At 41.8% G+C, this 14214-nt stretch overlaps 1 protein-coding gene across 3 annotated transcripts in view; it reads right to left on the reverse strand.

Moving 5' to 3' along the window:
* Positions 1–545: 545 nt before the first annotated feature.
* The window catches only part of TMEM181 (transmembrane protein 181), a 73788-nt gene continuing 60119 nt past the window's right edge, over positions 546–14214 (reverse strand). For all 3 annotated transcript variants that reach the window (XM_040350945.1, XM_040350946.1, XM_040350947.1), the window contains exons 16-17: positions 8309–8375; positions 546–1121 (exon numbers count right to left, since the gene is read on the reverse strand). In XM_040350945.1, coding sequence (XP_040206879.1) covers positions 1043–1121; positions 8309–8375 — 146 coding nt within the window. In that variant the 3' untranslated portion in view covers positions 546–1042. The remainder of the gene's footprint in view (positions 1122–8308; positions 8376–14214) is intronic.

Below are 14214 nucleotides of genomic sequence, written 5' to 3' on the forward strand. Positions count from 1 at the left end.
TAAACTACTTTCAGAAAGATAATCTCCTGTATGTATGGGGGCAAAGATACACAATGATATCTGGAAACAATCCAGAAGATGACAAGTTGGGCCACTCAAAGTTAACTCTTTCAAATCTTCAGAAAAAAAATCCACAAAAAAAGTAAAAGCTGCCATTAAATCAGAAGCAACGGCATGTAGTGGTGTGGGGCACAGCAGACTGACAACACAGACGGACAGATGCATGTGCATGCGTTGGGCTTTAATGGAGTGCCAGGTTTCAGTATTAGTTCTCAGTATTATGAGATGTACTAGAAAGCACATGCTTTTGGCTTACAGAACAAAGGCAAACAGAATGGCATCATAGAGAAATGGCACACCAACACCCAATGCCCAAATTGGGGGAGCACTTCTGCTAAAGACAAAGGTTTTTATCTACATAAATACTCCTAAGACAATTCTCGTCAGCTGGCCAAATAATTACAGCATAGTGTAGTACTGAAACATCCCTTTTCAAATGAGTGCATATTACATTTCTAAAAGATAAAATACCTCTACAAATGTCCTTCATGTAAACCGTATTTCATACACTTTAATATAGGAACAATGGAAGAAAGGACTTTACACCAACATTTAAAAAGAAACTGTGCAGCAAAATTCATTAAATACAATCTCCTAAAGAATCTGATCCAATAAAACATACAGACATCACATTCACGCTTGCAGAGGACTTGTTCCCATTAAGAGTCATGCTACTCCAGCAACTTCCTAAATAAAAAAATATTGACAGAGCTCGCTGTGCTTTTGGAAGTAATAATTAGAACACGGTGGTTGGTAGCTTCAATGTATACACTACAAAACAGGACTGACATCGGTACTCAAGGCTCCCCTGTGTCATTAGGATTTGGTCATCAGAAAAATAACACAATAAAACAACATAAAAATCCTCTGCAGAAAGAGCAGCAATCCATAACAACAAAGTTGTAATGAAAATAAACTGTCCATCCTTCAGAATATTTCCTCCTGCACCTGAAGGCACTCCGCCAAGATGTTCCCAATCCACTCAGTCACTATCCGATTCATCTTTATATTTAGCTCTTATGGCTTGTCCATTTTGAAGAGGCATCTCCTCGTAGTCACTCCTGTGAACACAGAGATATATTAGAAAGCTTTTATGCCACCAATGTGCTTAAATACAAAGCATATGATAACATATGAATGGAGAACATGACTGTTATGCGATGCGAGAAGTAGAAAGCAACAACTTAATTCAAATATATATATTGTGTATACACAGTATAGCGCTTAATTTAAATAAAACGGGAGAGTAAAAAATCTGGTGCAGCTGTGTATGGTAGCCAATCATTAAAGTGGAGGTTCACCCAAAAAATAAATTTTTAACATTACAGTCAGCCGAGTTGTCCTAATGACAATCAGCTGTTTTTTTCCCGTACATACCTTATTTTCACTGCCGCTTCCGGTATGTCTTCTGCGGGACTGGGCGTTCCTATCTGATTGACAGGCTTTCCGACCGTCGCATACTACGCGTCACGAGTTGCCGAAAGAAGCAGAACGTCTGTGCGCAAGCGCCGTATAGAGCCGTACCGTCGTACGGCTTCTTTCGGGCAACTCGTGACGCGTAGTATGCGACGGTCGGAAGCCTGTCAATCAGATAGGAACGCCCAGTCCCGGAGAAGACATACCCAGAAGCGGCGGTGAAATAAGGTATGTACGGGAAGAAAAAAAAACAGCTGATTGTCATTAGGACAACTCTGCTGAATGTAATGTTAAAAATGTATTTTTGGGTGAACCCCCGCTTTAAGCTTGGACAATAAAACCTGGAAGCGGATTGGTTTCTATACAGAGCTGCACCAGGTTCTGCACTTTTATTTTAGTAAATCAACCACATAGTGTTCAAGTAAATTCAAGTATTTATTATATTCTTAAAGAGAAGGCTTTAGTCAAATTACAACATTTTCACTAGAAACATCATTAGTATTCATAGGGAGCGTTTTCTGTTATTAGGCACTCGATAAAATTGAGTCTTTTCATATGCAATATAGACTAAATTTCCTCCCTACCTGCAGTGTGATCGCGGCACCCCGAAGTCAGCACCTGCTTATTTACAGCATTTCAGTGCGGCTCCAATGCGCATCCAATTCTTGTGCATGCGCAGTAAAAAAAAAAAAAAAAACGTACGGGATCCCGTGACCACGTCCCAATCGAGACGAAACGTTGGGAGGCGATGTTTCTGACGTCACTGCGTCAAGTGATCAGACCCGGAGATACGGGCTGCTTGTTCGGGGAGCCGGTCGGCTTGTCTTTTTATATGCTTCATGTTACTGATTTGATGCAAGTGTACATCTTTTTACTACTTAGTAAATACTCAAGGATTTTACGCTATGCGGGTTCCCTCCTCTTTCTTAAATATTCCATACTGGCACACGGTTTGAGGCAAACCCATCAGTGCGAGTGTCCTGCCCTGGCGATATGATTCAAGGATAACATCAGTTCATGCTGTATATGATCTCCTATAATTAAGAGATCATATATTTCCGGTAAGAGGCAGTGTGTGATCGTGGTGGAGGTGCTTCTATCATCACTTTTCCCCAGGACGCTTGTGGATAATTTTTTTCACTTGGAGATCATTGAATGTGAACACTTTTAGCTTTGGACTTTATGGTGGATTGTGGCTAATCCACAATCGTGAATTATATTCACAATTTATTTTGTTCATAGCATGTTTATTTGTGTCACTTTGTTTTCCACATTATTTGCCCTGTTTTCAGTGCATCTTACTAATAGATATATATATATATTACCCTGGCAGTTTTAATGAGGCTTGGTTTAAAAAGAGTGTGAAGAATTGCTTTAACAGGTAGTAAAACAAACCCTCATTGATCCCTATAATCTGTGGAGCAATCTATCCTCAACAGTTACAGCAGATATACCAAAGACCTACTTTGAGCAGATCAGCTCACCCCTGTTCCCAGAACACCCACTCTGTGTTTACATTCGTGATTAAAGGGCTATTGAGTCACTGCTGGGAGAAGGGAGCAGGGTGATGTGAGCTATCAAGAAATAACCTTGCTATAAATAAATCCTCTAGGTACTCTTAAATATATACACTCACCGGCCACTTTATTAAGCACACCTGTTCAATTACTTGGTAACACAAATTGCTAATCAGCCAATCACATTGCAGCAACTCAATCCATTTAGGCATTTAGACGTGGTGAAGACAAGAGTATCAGAATTGGGAAGAAAGGGGATTTAAGTGACTTTGAAAATGGCATGGTTGTTGGCAGTTGTGTTACCGAAAATGTCTTGTTGAGCTCAGAGGAGATTGGGGTAGACTGATTTGTGATAGGAAACAGTAACTCAAATAACCACTTGTTACAACAAGGTTTGCAGAATACCATCCCTGAATGCAACAACACATCAAACCTTGAAGAAGCGGGCTACAGCAGCAGCAGATCACACTGGGTGCCACTCCTGTCAGCAAAGAACATGAAAACTGAGGCTACAATTTGCACTGGCTCACCAAAATTGGAAATAGAAGATTGGAAAAAACGTTGCTTGGTCGGATGAGTCTCGGTTTTAGCTGCAACGTTCAGATGGTCGGGTCAGAATTTGGCATAAACATGAAAGCATGGATCCATCCTGCCTCTGTATCAATGGTTCAGGCTGGTGGTGGTGGGACGACATGGGGATATTTTTTGGCACACTTTGGGCCCCTTAGTATCAATTGAGCATTCATTTAATGACCACGTCCCAACCCTGAGTATTGTTGCTGTCCATGTCCATCTCTTTAGGGTTACAGGGTACCCATCTTCTGATGGCTACATCCAGCAAGATAATACACCATGTCACAAAGCTCAATTAATCTCAAACTTTTTTGAGCATGACAAATGAGTTCACTGTTTTCCAATGGTCTCCACAGTCACCAGATCTCAATCCAATAGAGCACCTTTGACATGTGGTGGAACAGGGATTTGCATTATGGATGTGCAGCCAACAAATCTGCAGCAACTGCGTGATGCCATCATGTCACTATGGATGAAAATCTCTGAGGAATGTTTCCAACACCTTGTTGAATCTAGGCCAACATAGTACTAGCAAGGTGTACCCAATAAAGTGGCCGGTGAGTGAAATAAAAAAAATACTAATATGTTGGCAATTTGCATTTTAAGCCTAACAGCTCAATGCAGGGATCGAACAAATCCCGGGCGCCAGGTCGCCATGGCAACTAGAAATAGTGTCCTGGCGACTTGGCTTGGAAGGTGGGCAAAAAAAAAAAAAAAAAAATTTTTTTTTTTTGTGAGCTGGTGCCATCTGGTGGTGAGCCGTTGGTATTACAAGTTATAACCACCAGATGTGAGCTGGCGCCATCTGGTGGTGGCCGTTGGTATTACAAGTTAAGCATTACAAGTTAAACAGCAATTCTAAATGTCATTTTCCACTATTTTCACTGCCATCTTCTTCCCTCTAATTAGAACCCCCAAACATTATAAATATTTTTTATCCTAACACCCTAGAGAATAAAATGGCGATCGTTGCAATACTTTCTGTCACGCCGTATTTGCGCAGCGGTCTTACAAGCGCACTTTTTTGGGAAAAAATACACTTTTTTTAATTAAAAAATAAGACAACAGTAAAGTTATCCCCATTTGTTGTAATATTATGAAAGATAATGTTACGCCGAGTAAATTCATACCCAACATGTCACACTTCAAAATTGCGTTTGAACACCGTTTACATATGCGGGCGCTGCTCACTTATGTGTTCGCTTCTGCGTGCAAGCTCGTCGGGACGAGGTGCGTTTTCTGGCTCCTAACTTTTTTAGCTGGCTCCTAGATTCCGAACAAATTTGTCAACCCCTGGCTTAATGTTCGTCATCACCAATCACTTATCACTCCTCTACAGTAAAATATGGAAAAATTTACATTAAGTACCAGCAAACTGTTTTAAAAACAGTTTTACCACAGCGGTACCGTTATTCATTTTCTCTTACATATATAAAAACATGTTTAGGCTGGAGACAAACACTATGGGATATATTTATAAAGCAGTGAAGCGACAACAAATTTTCACTGCAGGTAAAACTTCCTGGTCCATGTGTATTAACTTACAGGGACTGATTAACCACCTGTAAGGCTGGGTTCACACTATTGCAAATTGGATCTGGAATCTCTGCATCCAATTAGCAATAGCAGGAGATCGTGACCGGCTGGCTCTCTATGGAGCCGATTCACATATCTCTGATGCGGCTCCGGTGCGAATTTGCACAGGAGCATTGTGCGTCTTTTGGTCCGTTTCAGGTCCAAATTCAGCCCCAAAAATTCGGGGCTGATATCAGACCTGAAACAGTAAACCAGGATGCCGAGGACCCCTGCTGGGAGCCGCATTGGCATTAGGTCTGAACCCAGCCTACATATTTACTGAAAGTCACGCTCTTTGCTTTATGAATATGACCTATCAATATTTTAAATACCCAGATTTTCACCAAGAATGTAAAATTGCAAAAATAAAAATTGCCCAAAGTAACCATACTCCCGTTTTTTTTTTTAATGAAAAGTATTTTGTTTTTTATAGTCATACATCAACACTGACAACTGTGAGTGGAATAATTAACATTGCTAAGCAGCCCTAAGTGGCAAAATTAGCCAAAATAGGTATCTTACGATGCATCAAGGAGATGAACCATAACACTAAACTTAACCACTTGAGATCCGCGCTATAGACAAAATACGTCCGCAGCGCGGCTCTCAAGTGCCAAGTGGCCGTTTAAACACGGCCTTTTATGTGCATTACCCGCGCGCGCCACTGGGTAGCGCGCGGCGGGTAAAAACTGTCCCGGCGCATCGCCGAAGACCCGATGCGTGTACCTGGCGGCCGCGATGTCCGCCGGGTACACGCGATCGTCGGTGACACGGTAGGTGACAGCAGGAACGTGGAGCTCTGTGTGTAAACACAGAGCTCCACGTGCTGTCAGAGGAGAGGAGACCGATCTGTTTCTCTTGTACATAGAGACACAGCATCGGTCACCTCCCCCAGTCACCCCCCTCCCCCCACACAGTTAGAACACGCCCAGGCTACACAGTTAACCCCTTCCTCACCCCCTAGTGTTAACCCCTTCCCTGCCAGTCACATTTATACAGTAATTAGTGCATTTTTATAGCACTGATCGCTGTATAAATGTGAATGGCGTCAAATTTGTGTCAAAAGTGTCCGATACGTCCGCCGCAATATCCCAGTCCCAATAAAAATCGCAGATCGCCGTCATTACTAGTAAAAAAATAATAATAAAAAAAATCATAATTCTGTTCCCCATTTTGTAGGCGCTATAACTTTTGCGCAAACCAGTCGCTTATTGCGATTTTTTTTTTTTTTTACAAAAAATACGTCGAAAAAATACGTATCGGCCTTAACTGAGAAAAAAAGAGTTTTTTTTTAAAAAAAATTGGGATATTTATTATAGCAACAAGTAAAAAAAATATATATTTTTTTTAAATTGTCGCTCTTTTTTTGTTTATAGCGCAAAAAATAAAAACGCAGAGGTGATCAAATACCACCAAAAGAAAGCTCTATTTGTGGGGAAAAAGGACGCCAATTTTGTTTGGGAGTCACGTCGCACGACCGCGCAATTGTCAGTTAAAGCGACGCAGTGCCGGAAGCTGAAATTTCGCCTGGGAACGAAGGGGGTTTATGTGCCCAGTAAGCAAGTGGTTAAGTGATCATTTTTTTTCTATTAAAATAACAATGAAATGGTTTTCCTCCTCTTCTAGTGTCTCTTGGCTCTAGCGCTTGGCCCCTCCCTTGCATTGAGTACCCCTACAGCAAGCAGATTTCTATGGGGACAGCCGAGCTGCAGCTCAGTGCATCCGCTCAGCGGCCCAGCCATGTCCCCTCTCTCTCCCGATAGGTTAACCGAGTTTGATTGACAGCAGCACGACCAAAAGCGCAGCTGCTGTGCCTCAGCTAATCCGGAGGGAGAGTCCTGGATGGCTAAGGCACTCGTGGACATCGCTGGATATAGATCGGCTCAGGTAAGTATTAGGGGGGCTGCTGCACACTTTTTATCTTAATGCATTAGGATAAAAAAAAACTTCTGACTTTACAACCACTTTAACTGTGGGTAAATAATATCGCCTAAAGCAGTGTTTCCAAACTCCAGTCCTCAAGGCACACCAACAGGTCATGTTTTCAGGATTTCCCTGAGATGAAACGGCTGTGATAATTACTAAGGCAGTGAAACTGATCAAATCACCTGTGCAAAATAATGGAAAGCCTGAAAACATGACCTGTTGGTGTGCCTTGAGGACTGGAGTTGGGAAACACTGGCCTAAAAGCACTAACTGCCCATCTTAATTCTACTTATGGTTGTCTGACAAGGTCTCTGTGAGCATGATTAAAGAGAGGAAAGAAATTGTATCTAAAAGAGAACAAAAACACAGGGAAGGGGAGGATAGGTGCAAAGGTAGGAAAAGAGGGGAGTGAAGAATGCTGTGACTCAGCCCCCAACCCTCAGACTCGAGGACCTGTATTGTCCTGTGGGGATCAAGTCTCAAACAGAAGATGATAGTATGGACTAGGGTAATCTGAAAAAGAACTGAAATCAGTCCAGTAGAGTCATCATTTAAGGACAATTGCTCCTCTTGGTTATTGGCTGCTGCCATCAACTACTCCATTGTATGAATTTCACTAATCTTAGAGAACCACAATATATGGGGGTTGTGGTTTGTTTCCATACAATGGAATGCACGCTTTAGCTGCATTGAGTAGATGGATATCAGGGATCTTTTATATCTAGATGTCTGAGTTAGATGGAGCAGGAAGGCAGCCGTGTCATTAGGCATCTTTAAGTCTGCGTTAACTCCTGGTTCCATTTTACTACAACAAGTACAGTTGTTTCATTTTACCACAACTACCCCTTCTTTAGGAGCAGACTTGCACACATTTATTGTGGTAATGCACTTTAAGTTTAACATGCGTTACCAAAACACATAGTAATGCATGGGTATATGTGGGTTTTATTCTGAATGGTCACCTTGATGTACAAATAGATAAAAATCTGTCCAAATTGCACATATGCTGTAGCACACAACACACAATGTAAACAATGTACACTGTGGCGCACTGCATTGTGAAAATTAGACTGGTGCTTTTCTAATGTGCTGAGGTACGTTGCGAGCCCAACTAAAATATATGGCCTGCCATTAAGCAACATGCCTCAGGGCACAAAAAAATGCAAGATGTGAATGAAGAGGTGTGAAGAAAAAAAAAAATCTATAAGTACTTCATAATTACACAAAAGCAAACATCCTACCCGTATATTACATCATCATCCGAGTCATTTAGCATCGAAAAGGCAGGATTATCTTTCAACTGTGATTCTGTAAAAGAAACAGAAGTAAATAAATTGATGCAATTCTAATAAAGCAATTAATCATATTAGCCAAATATTCATTAAACTCTAATGCCGCAAACACACCATCACTTTATGTGATGAAAAAAAAAAAGACATTTTCTGTAAAGTAAAAAATGAAGTTTTTGAAACTTCTATTTACAAAGACGAAGTTGCCTACACACCATCGTTTTTCTCACAATGTTCTAGCAAAGTGAGGTTACGTTCACACGTTTTTCCATTGAAGCTTGCTTCATAAGTAGCTTCTGGGCATGCGCGGGTGAAAAAAACTTCGTATTTAAACGACGTTTTTTTGCTACACACGGTCAATTTCTGTGAAGTAAAAAATTACGTTTTGAAAAACGACCACATAAAATTGAAGCATGCTGTTTTTTTTACACACATTATGTCACATTCTTTAACCCTTCCCGCCCGGTCAATGGACAATTGACGTCCAGGAAGTGGTTGTGAAATCCTGACCGGACGTCTATTGACGTCCTGCAGGATTACGTGGGGGGCGATCGGTGGTGTGTCAGTCTGACACCCTGCATCACCGATCTCGGTAAAAGAGCCTCCGGCGGAGGCTCTTTACCACGTGATCAGCAGTGTCCAATCACGGTTTGATCACGATGTTAAACAGGAAGAGCCGTTGATCACCCCTTCCTCACTCGCGTCTGATAGACGCAAGTAGAGTGAGCCGATCGGCAGCTCTCCTGACAGGGGGGGTTCACACTAATTGTTTATCAGCGCAGCCCCCCCTTGGTTGCCCACACTAGACCACAGGGAAGCCGCCCGGACCACCAGGGATTGGAGGAAACATGTGGATGGCCAGGTACATCTCCCATGGCCATCCACATGTAAAAAAATTGTAAAATAAAATTGTAAATAAATAAATAAATAAATGGGCACTGATTGGAAAAAATTGTAACTAAATAAAAGTGCCACCCCTTTATTTTTTTTTTCCAAATTTTCGGTATTTTTTTAGTTGTTGCGCAAAAAATAAAAATCACAGAGGTGATCAAATACCACCATAAGAAAGCTCTATTTGTGGGAACAAAATGATAAAAAAAATTGCTTGGGTACAGCGTAGCATGAAAGATGATAATTGGCTTGGGCGGGAAGCTGCGTAAGTGCCTGGTATGGAAGTGGTTAAATGTGTATTCTGGTCCTTTTTTATGCGCATTTGTCATTTAACACGCCGTATTTTTTTAACACGCATCTGGACGTGGATTTTTTATTGTGCTTTTTTAAACACACATTTTGGCGTGGTTTGTAACGCACATTTTGGCGCTTCTTTTAGCATGTAGTTTGACACTTTAACATGCATTTTGATTTGGTTTTTATGTGTATTTTGGCAAACAGCCACTTTTGGGGTGCCATTAACAATTACTGGCACCGCAAGCATATCATGCATTGTGCACGTGTTTCTGGAATGCACACAAAAATGCAGGTAAAAAGCACCAAAATGCACATAAAAATGTGCCAAATTGCATTTTTTAAAAAACAAGCCAAAATGTATTTGGGAAAAAAACAACAGCAAAAAAGTGCCATCAAAAAACTTGCCAAAACTGCGCACAATAAAGGCCCAAAAGCCAATTGATTTTTTTTGGGCGTGGATCATTGTGCATTTTTTCAATTGCGCATTTTGGCACATTGGTAGTGTATTTGTCAAATGGACAAAAATGTGTAGCAAAAATGCATGTCTGCTAAGTGCATTTGGGGTGCCATTAAACAATGAGTGCATTGCGTATTTTGACACAATTTTACAGCAATTTAAAAGAAAGAAAATACCCAAGATCTATACGGTGCGTGTGTGTGTGTGCATATACAGTATCTCACAAAAATGAGTACACCCCTCACATTTTTGTGAATATTTTATTATATCTTTTCATGTAAACACTGAAGAAATTACACTTTGCTACAATGTAAAGTAGTTAGTGTACAGCTTGTATAAAACAGTGTAAATTTGTTGTCCCCTTAAAATAACTCAACACACAGCAAATAATGTCTAAGCCGCTGGCAACAAAAGAGAGTACACCCCTAAGTGAAAATGTCTAAATTGGGCCCAATTAGCCATTTTCCCTCCCCGGTGTCATGTGACTCTTTAGTGTTACGTCTCAGGTGTGAATGGGGAGCAGGTGTGTCAAGTTTGGTGTTATCGCTTTCACTCGCTCATACTGGTCACTGGAAGTTTAACATGGCACCTCATGGCAAAGAACTCTGAGGATCTGAAAAAATAATTGTTGTTCTACATAAAAACGGCCTAGGCTATAAGAAGATTGACAAGACCCTGAAACTGAGCTGCAGCACAGTGGCCAATACCATACAGCGGTTTAACAGGACAGGTTCCACTCAAAACAGGCCTCGCCATGGTCGACCAAAGATGTTAAATAAATGTGCTCAGTATCATATCCAGAGGTTGTCTTTGGGAAATAGATGTATGAGTGGTGCCAGCATTGCTGCAGATGTTGAAGGGGTGGGGGATCAACCTGTCAGTGCTCAGACCATACGCCACACAGGGCACCAAATTGGTCTGCATTGCTGTCGTCCTAGAAGGAAGCCTCTTTTAAAGATGATGCACAAGAAAGCCTGCAAACAGTTTGCCGAAGACGAGCAGACTAAAGGACATGGATTACTGGAACCATGTCCTGTGGTCCGATGAGACCAAGATAAACGTATTTGGTTCAGATGGTGTCAAGCGTGTGTGGCAGCAACCAGGTGAGGAGTACAAAGACAAGTGTGTTTTTCCCACAGTCAAGCATGGTGGTGGGAGTGTAATGGTCTGGGGCTGCATGAGTGCTGCTGGCACTGGGGAGCTACAGTTCATTGAGGGAACCATAAATGCCAACATGTACTGTGACATACTAAAGCAGAGCCCGATCCTCTCCCTTCGGAGACTGGGCCGCAGGGCAGTATTCCAACATAACGACCCCAAACACACCTCCAACTTCAAGCACACCACTGCTTTGCTAAAAAAGCTTAGGGTAAAGGTGATGGACTAGCCAAGCATGTCTCGGGACCTAAACCCTATTGAGCATATATGGGGTATCCTTATACGGAAGGTGGAGGAGCGCAAGGTCTCAAACATCCACCAGCTTTGCGATGTCGTCATGGAGGAGTGGAAGAGGACTCCAGTGGCAACATGAGAAGCTCTGGTGAACTCCGTGCACAAGAAAGTTAAGGTAGTGCTGTAAAATAATGGTGGTCACACAAAACCTTGACACTTTGAACCCAATTTGAACATTTTCACTTAGGGGTGTACTCACTTTTGTTGCCAGCAGTTTAGACATTAATGGCTGTGTGTTGATTTATTTTGAGGGGACAGCAAATTTACACTGTTATACAAGCTGTACACTCACTACATTACATTGTAGCAAGGTGATATTTCTTTAGTGTTGTCACATGAAAAGATGTAATAAAATATTTACAAAAATGTGAGGGGTGCACACACACACACACACTATATATATATATATATATATATATATATATATATATATATATATATATATATATATATATATATATATAAAAAAACGCACACAAACCTATATAGTTATTATTTATATCAATCTTTAAGCTTGCTGTTGCTGATATTAGAACGAAAGAATCCTCCTCCCTCACATGGCAGCAGCTTCTCACCCAGATTCTCCAACTCTGAGCTGGAGATATTTTACAGAGATGACCAATGAGATCTTCAGATCTCACGTTCATAAACTGGTCATCTGTGTAAAAGTAAATGACAGAAGAGCGTATCCTGTGATGAAAAGTGAAGAACATGTTCTCCACTCCTCATCTCTTCTTCATATACGGGCACACCTGAGAGATCAGCTGTGATCACCAGGATCTTGACTCTTCTCTGTTTGACCCTAGTCCCTTTAAAGCATATATTCAATATCTCATTCTTTCTTGTAGACAATACCCTACAAGGGTCAAGACCCCAAAATCCATCTGAACAGAAGCTTTAATGACCCCATACCATATACATGTATTATTTTGTTTACATTTCTTGGAGTACATCACAGGACCAGAAGATCATTATTCTCATGACTGCCACTAACAGGTGAATGGATACTGGCTAAAAGCAGGAATTCCCGCCCAGGCAATACCCACTCTCAGCGAAGCCTCAGTGTTGTAGCAAGTGGTAAGGGATCCCTGTGCCCTGTAATGTATTCCAAGAAAAGGATTTTAAACCAAAAATGCAAAATCACAGTGGACATTATAGTCATGACTACTTACGATGTCCCTAAGCATGGGATGTGGGCAGCATATGGGGAGGGCAACACATCGACAAAGCGAACAAGCCCAAAACCCAAAAACAGAATAGGGAAAAACCCCATTATAAAGCGACCTGCAAGACCTTTCGACTAAAACTGCGATTTGCAGAGGTGTGAACATCTACCTGTTAGAACTTAGTAAACATGTGAAAAGGAGACTAGATCATAGCATTACAAACTTGAACAGAAGAAGTTTGGATGCTGAATCACCTAGGAAGCACCGACACTCCTGGTGGAATGGGACTCTACTATGAAAGAGAATGTTAACCCCAATACCATAGGTCTGATAAATTATCTTTCAAATCCACCTAGAAATAGAGCGTCAACTAGCCTGAACCTCAGAAGAACAAACCAAGAATCAGACTGTCAAATCGAAGCCATCGAACATTGAAAGTGTAAAAGCACCTTCTCCTTAGGATGATTTTTGGGCAGGAGCACATTAGGAGCGGTGAGTTCACTGCTCCTAATACGCTCCAAAGAAGCTGCTGGGAGGACTTTTTCTGATGCCCTGCCAGCGCACCGATCCAGTGTCAAAGCCTGAGGGCTTTGACACTGGAGTGAATGGAGCAGCTATTTTAGGGAGCTTTGCAGGCGCTAGTTGTAACGCTATAGCGCCTGCAAAATGTCTGAAAAGGGTCTTACGGGGGAAAAAAAAGGCCTTTAACTTACGGTAAAAAAAAAAGGATTCAAAATGGTCACATTTGCTTCTGCTCTCAACCAAACTGTCAAACCATCAAATGGCTGGTGTCATAACTGATCGCATGTGCAGCTCCCTGGAGGTTGCAAATCTAAGGCCCCGTACACACGACAGAGGAACTCGACGTGCTTGGCACGTCGAGTTTTGGGATGAAGCCGCCGAGGAGCTCGGCGGGCCGCCTTCTCCTATAGAACAACGAGGACAACGAGAAAATAGAGAACATGTTCTCTATTTTCTCGTTGAGTTCCTCGGTGGCTCCATCGAGCCAAAATTGTACAGACGACAGAGTTTCTCGGCAGAATCCGGGTTTTGACCGAGTTTCTCGGTGAATTCTGCCGAGAAACTCTGTCGTGTGTACGAGGCCTGACAGCAGCAGATTCCATGGCTGTAAAAGGATAGGAGGGTTTAATTGCACTTTAAGGCTGTCAGCAGATCGGTCTCTACAAACTGTAGTGCCTAAAAATAGAGAGCAACTGGGCACGTGCAGACCAGGGTAAGACAGTATTACTGGATTTTAAACAATATAGACTATTATTTTTAACGTTTTACACAACTCCAAAAGGGACCAGCCTGAAGTAATCTAACAGGACTTTATTTTCTAAATAAAGGTCCACTTTAACCACTTGTCGACTGCCCAACTGGGAATTTACATCACTACATACCGGGTATATGGCTACAGCTAGAAGCCATAACCCAGTATTTTCTCTTGCCTTAGGGAGCCAGCTTTCAGATGAAAGCGGTCTCTGCAATGGTGGATCACTTTTGGAAGCAGTGGAAGAGGTGCCCCCCCTCCAGCCTCTTCCTGGGGCTTGCATTACCAATTGCAGAGCCCAGGAATCATACAGCGCTGGCAG

The sequence above is a fragment of the Rana temporaria genome, chromosome 4 (assembly GCF_905171775.1).
Source record: "Rana temporaria chromosome 4, aRanTem1.1, whole genome shotgun sequence".
Classification (NCBI taxonomy): domain Eukaryota; kingdom Metazoa; phylum Chordata; class Amphibia; order Anura; family Ranidae; genus Rana; species Rana temporaria.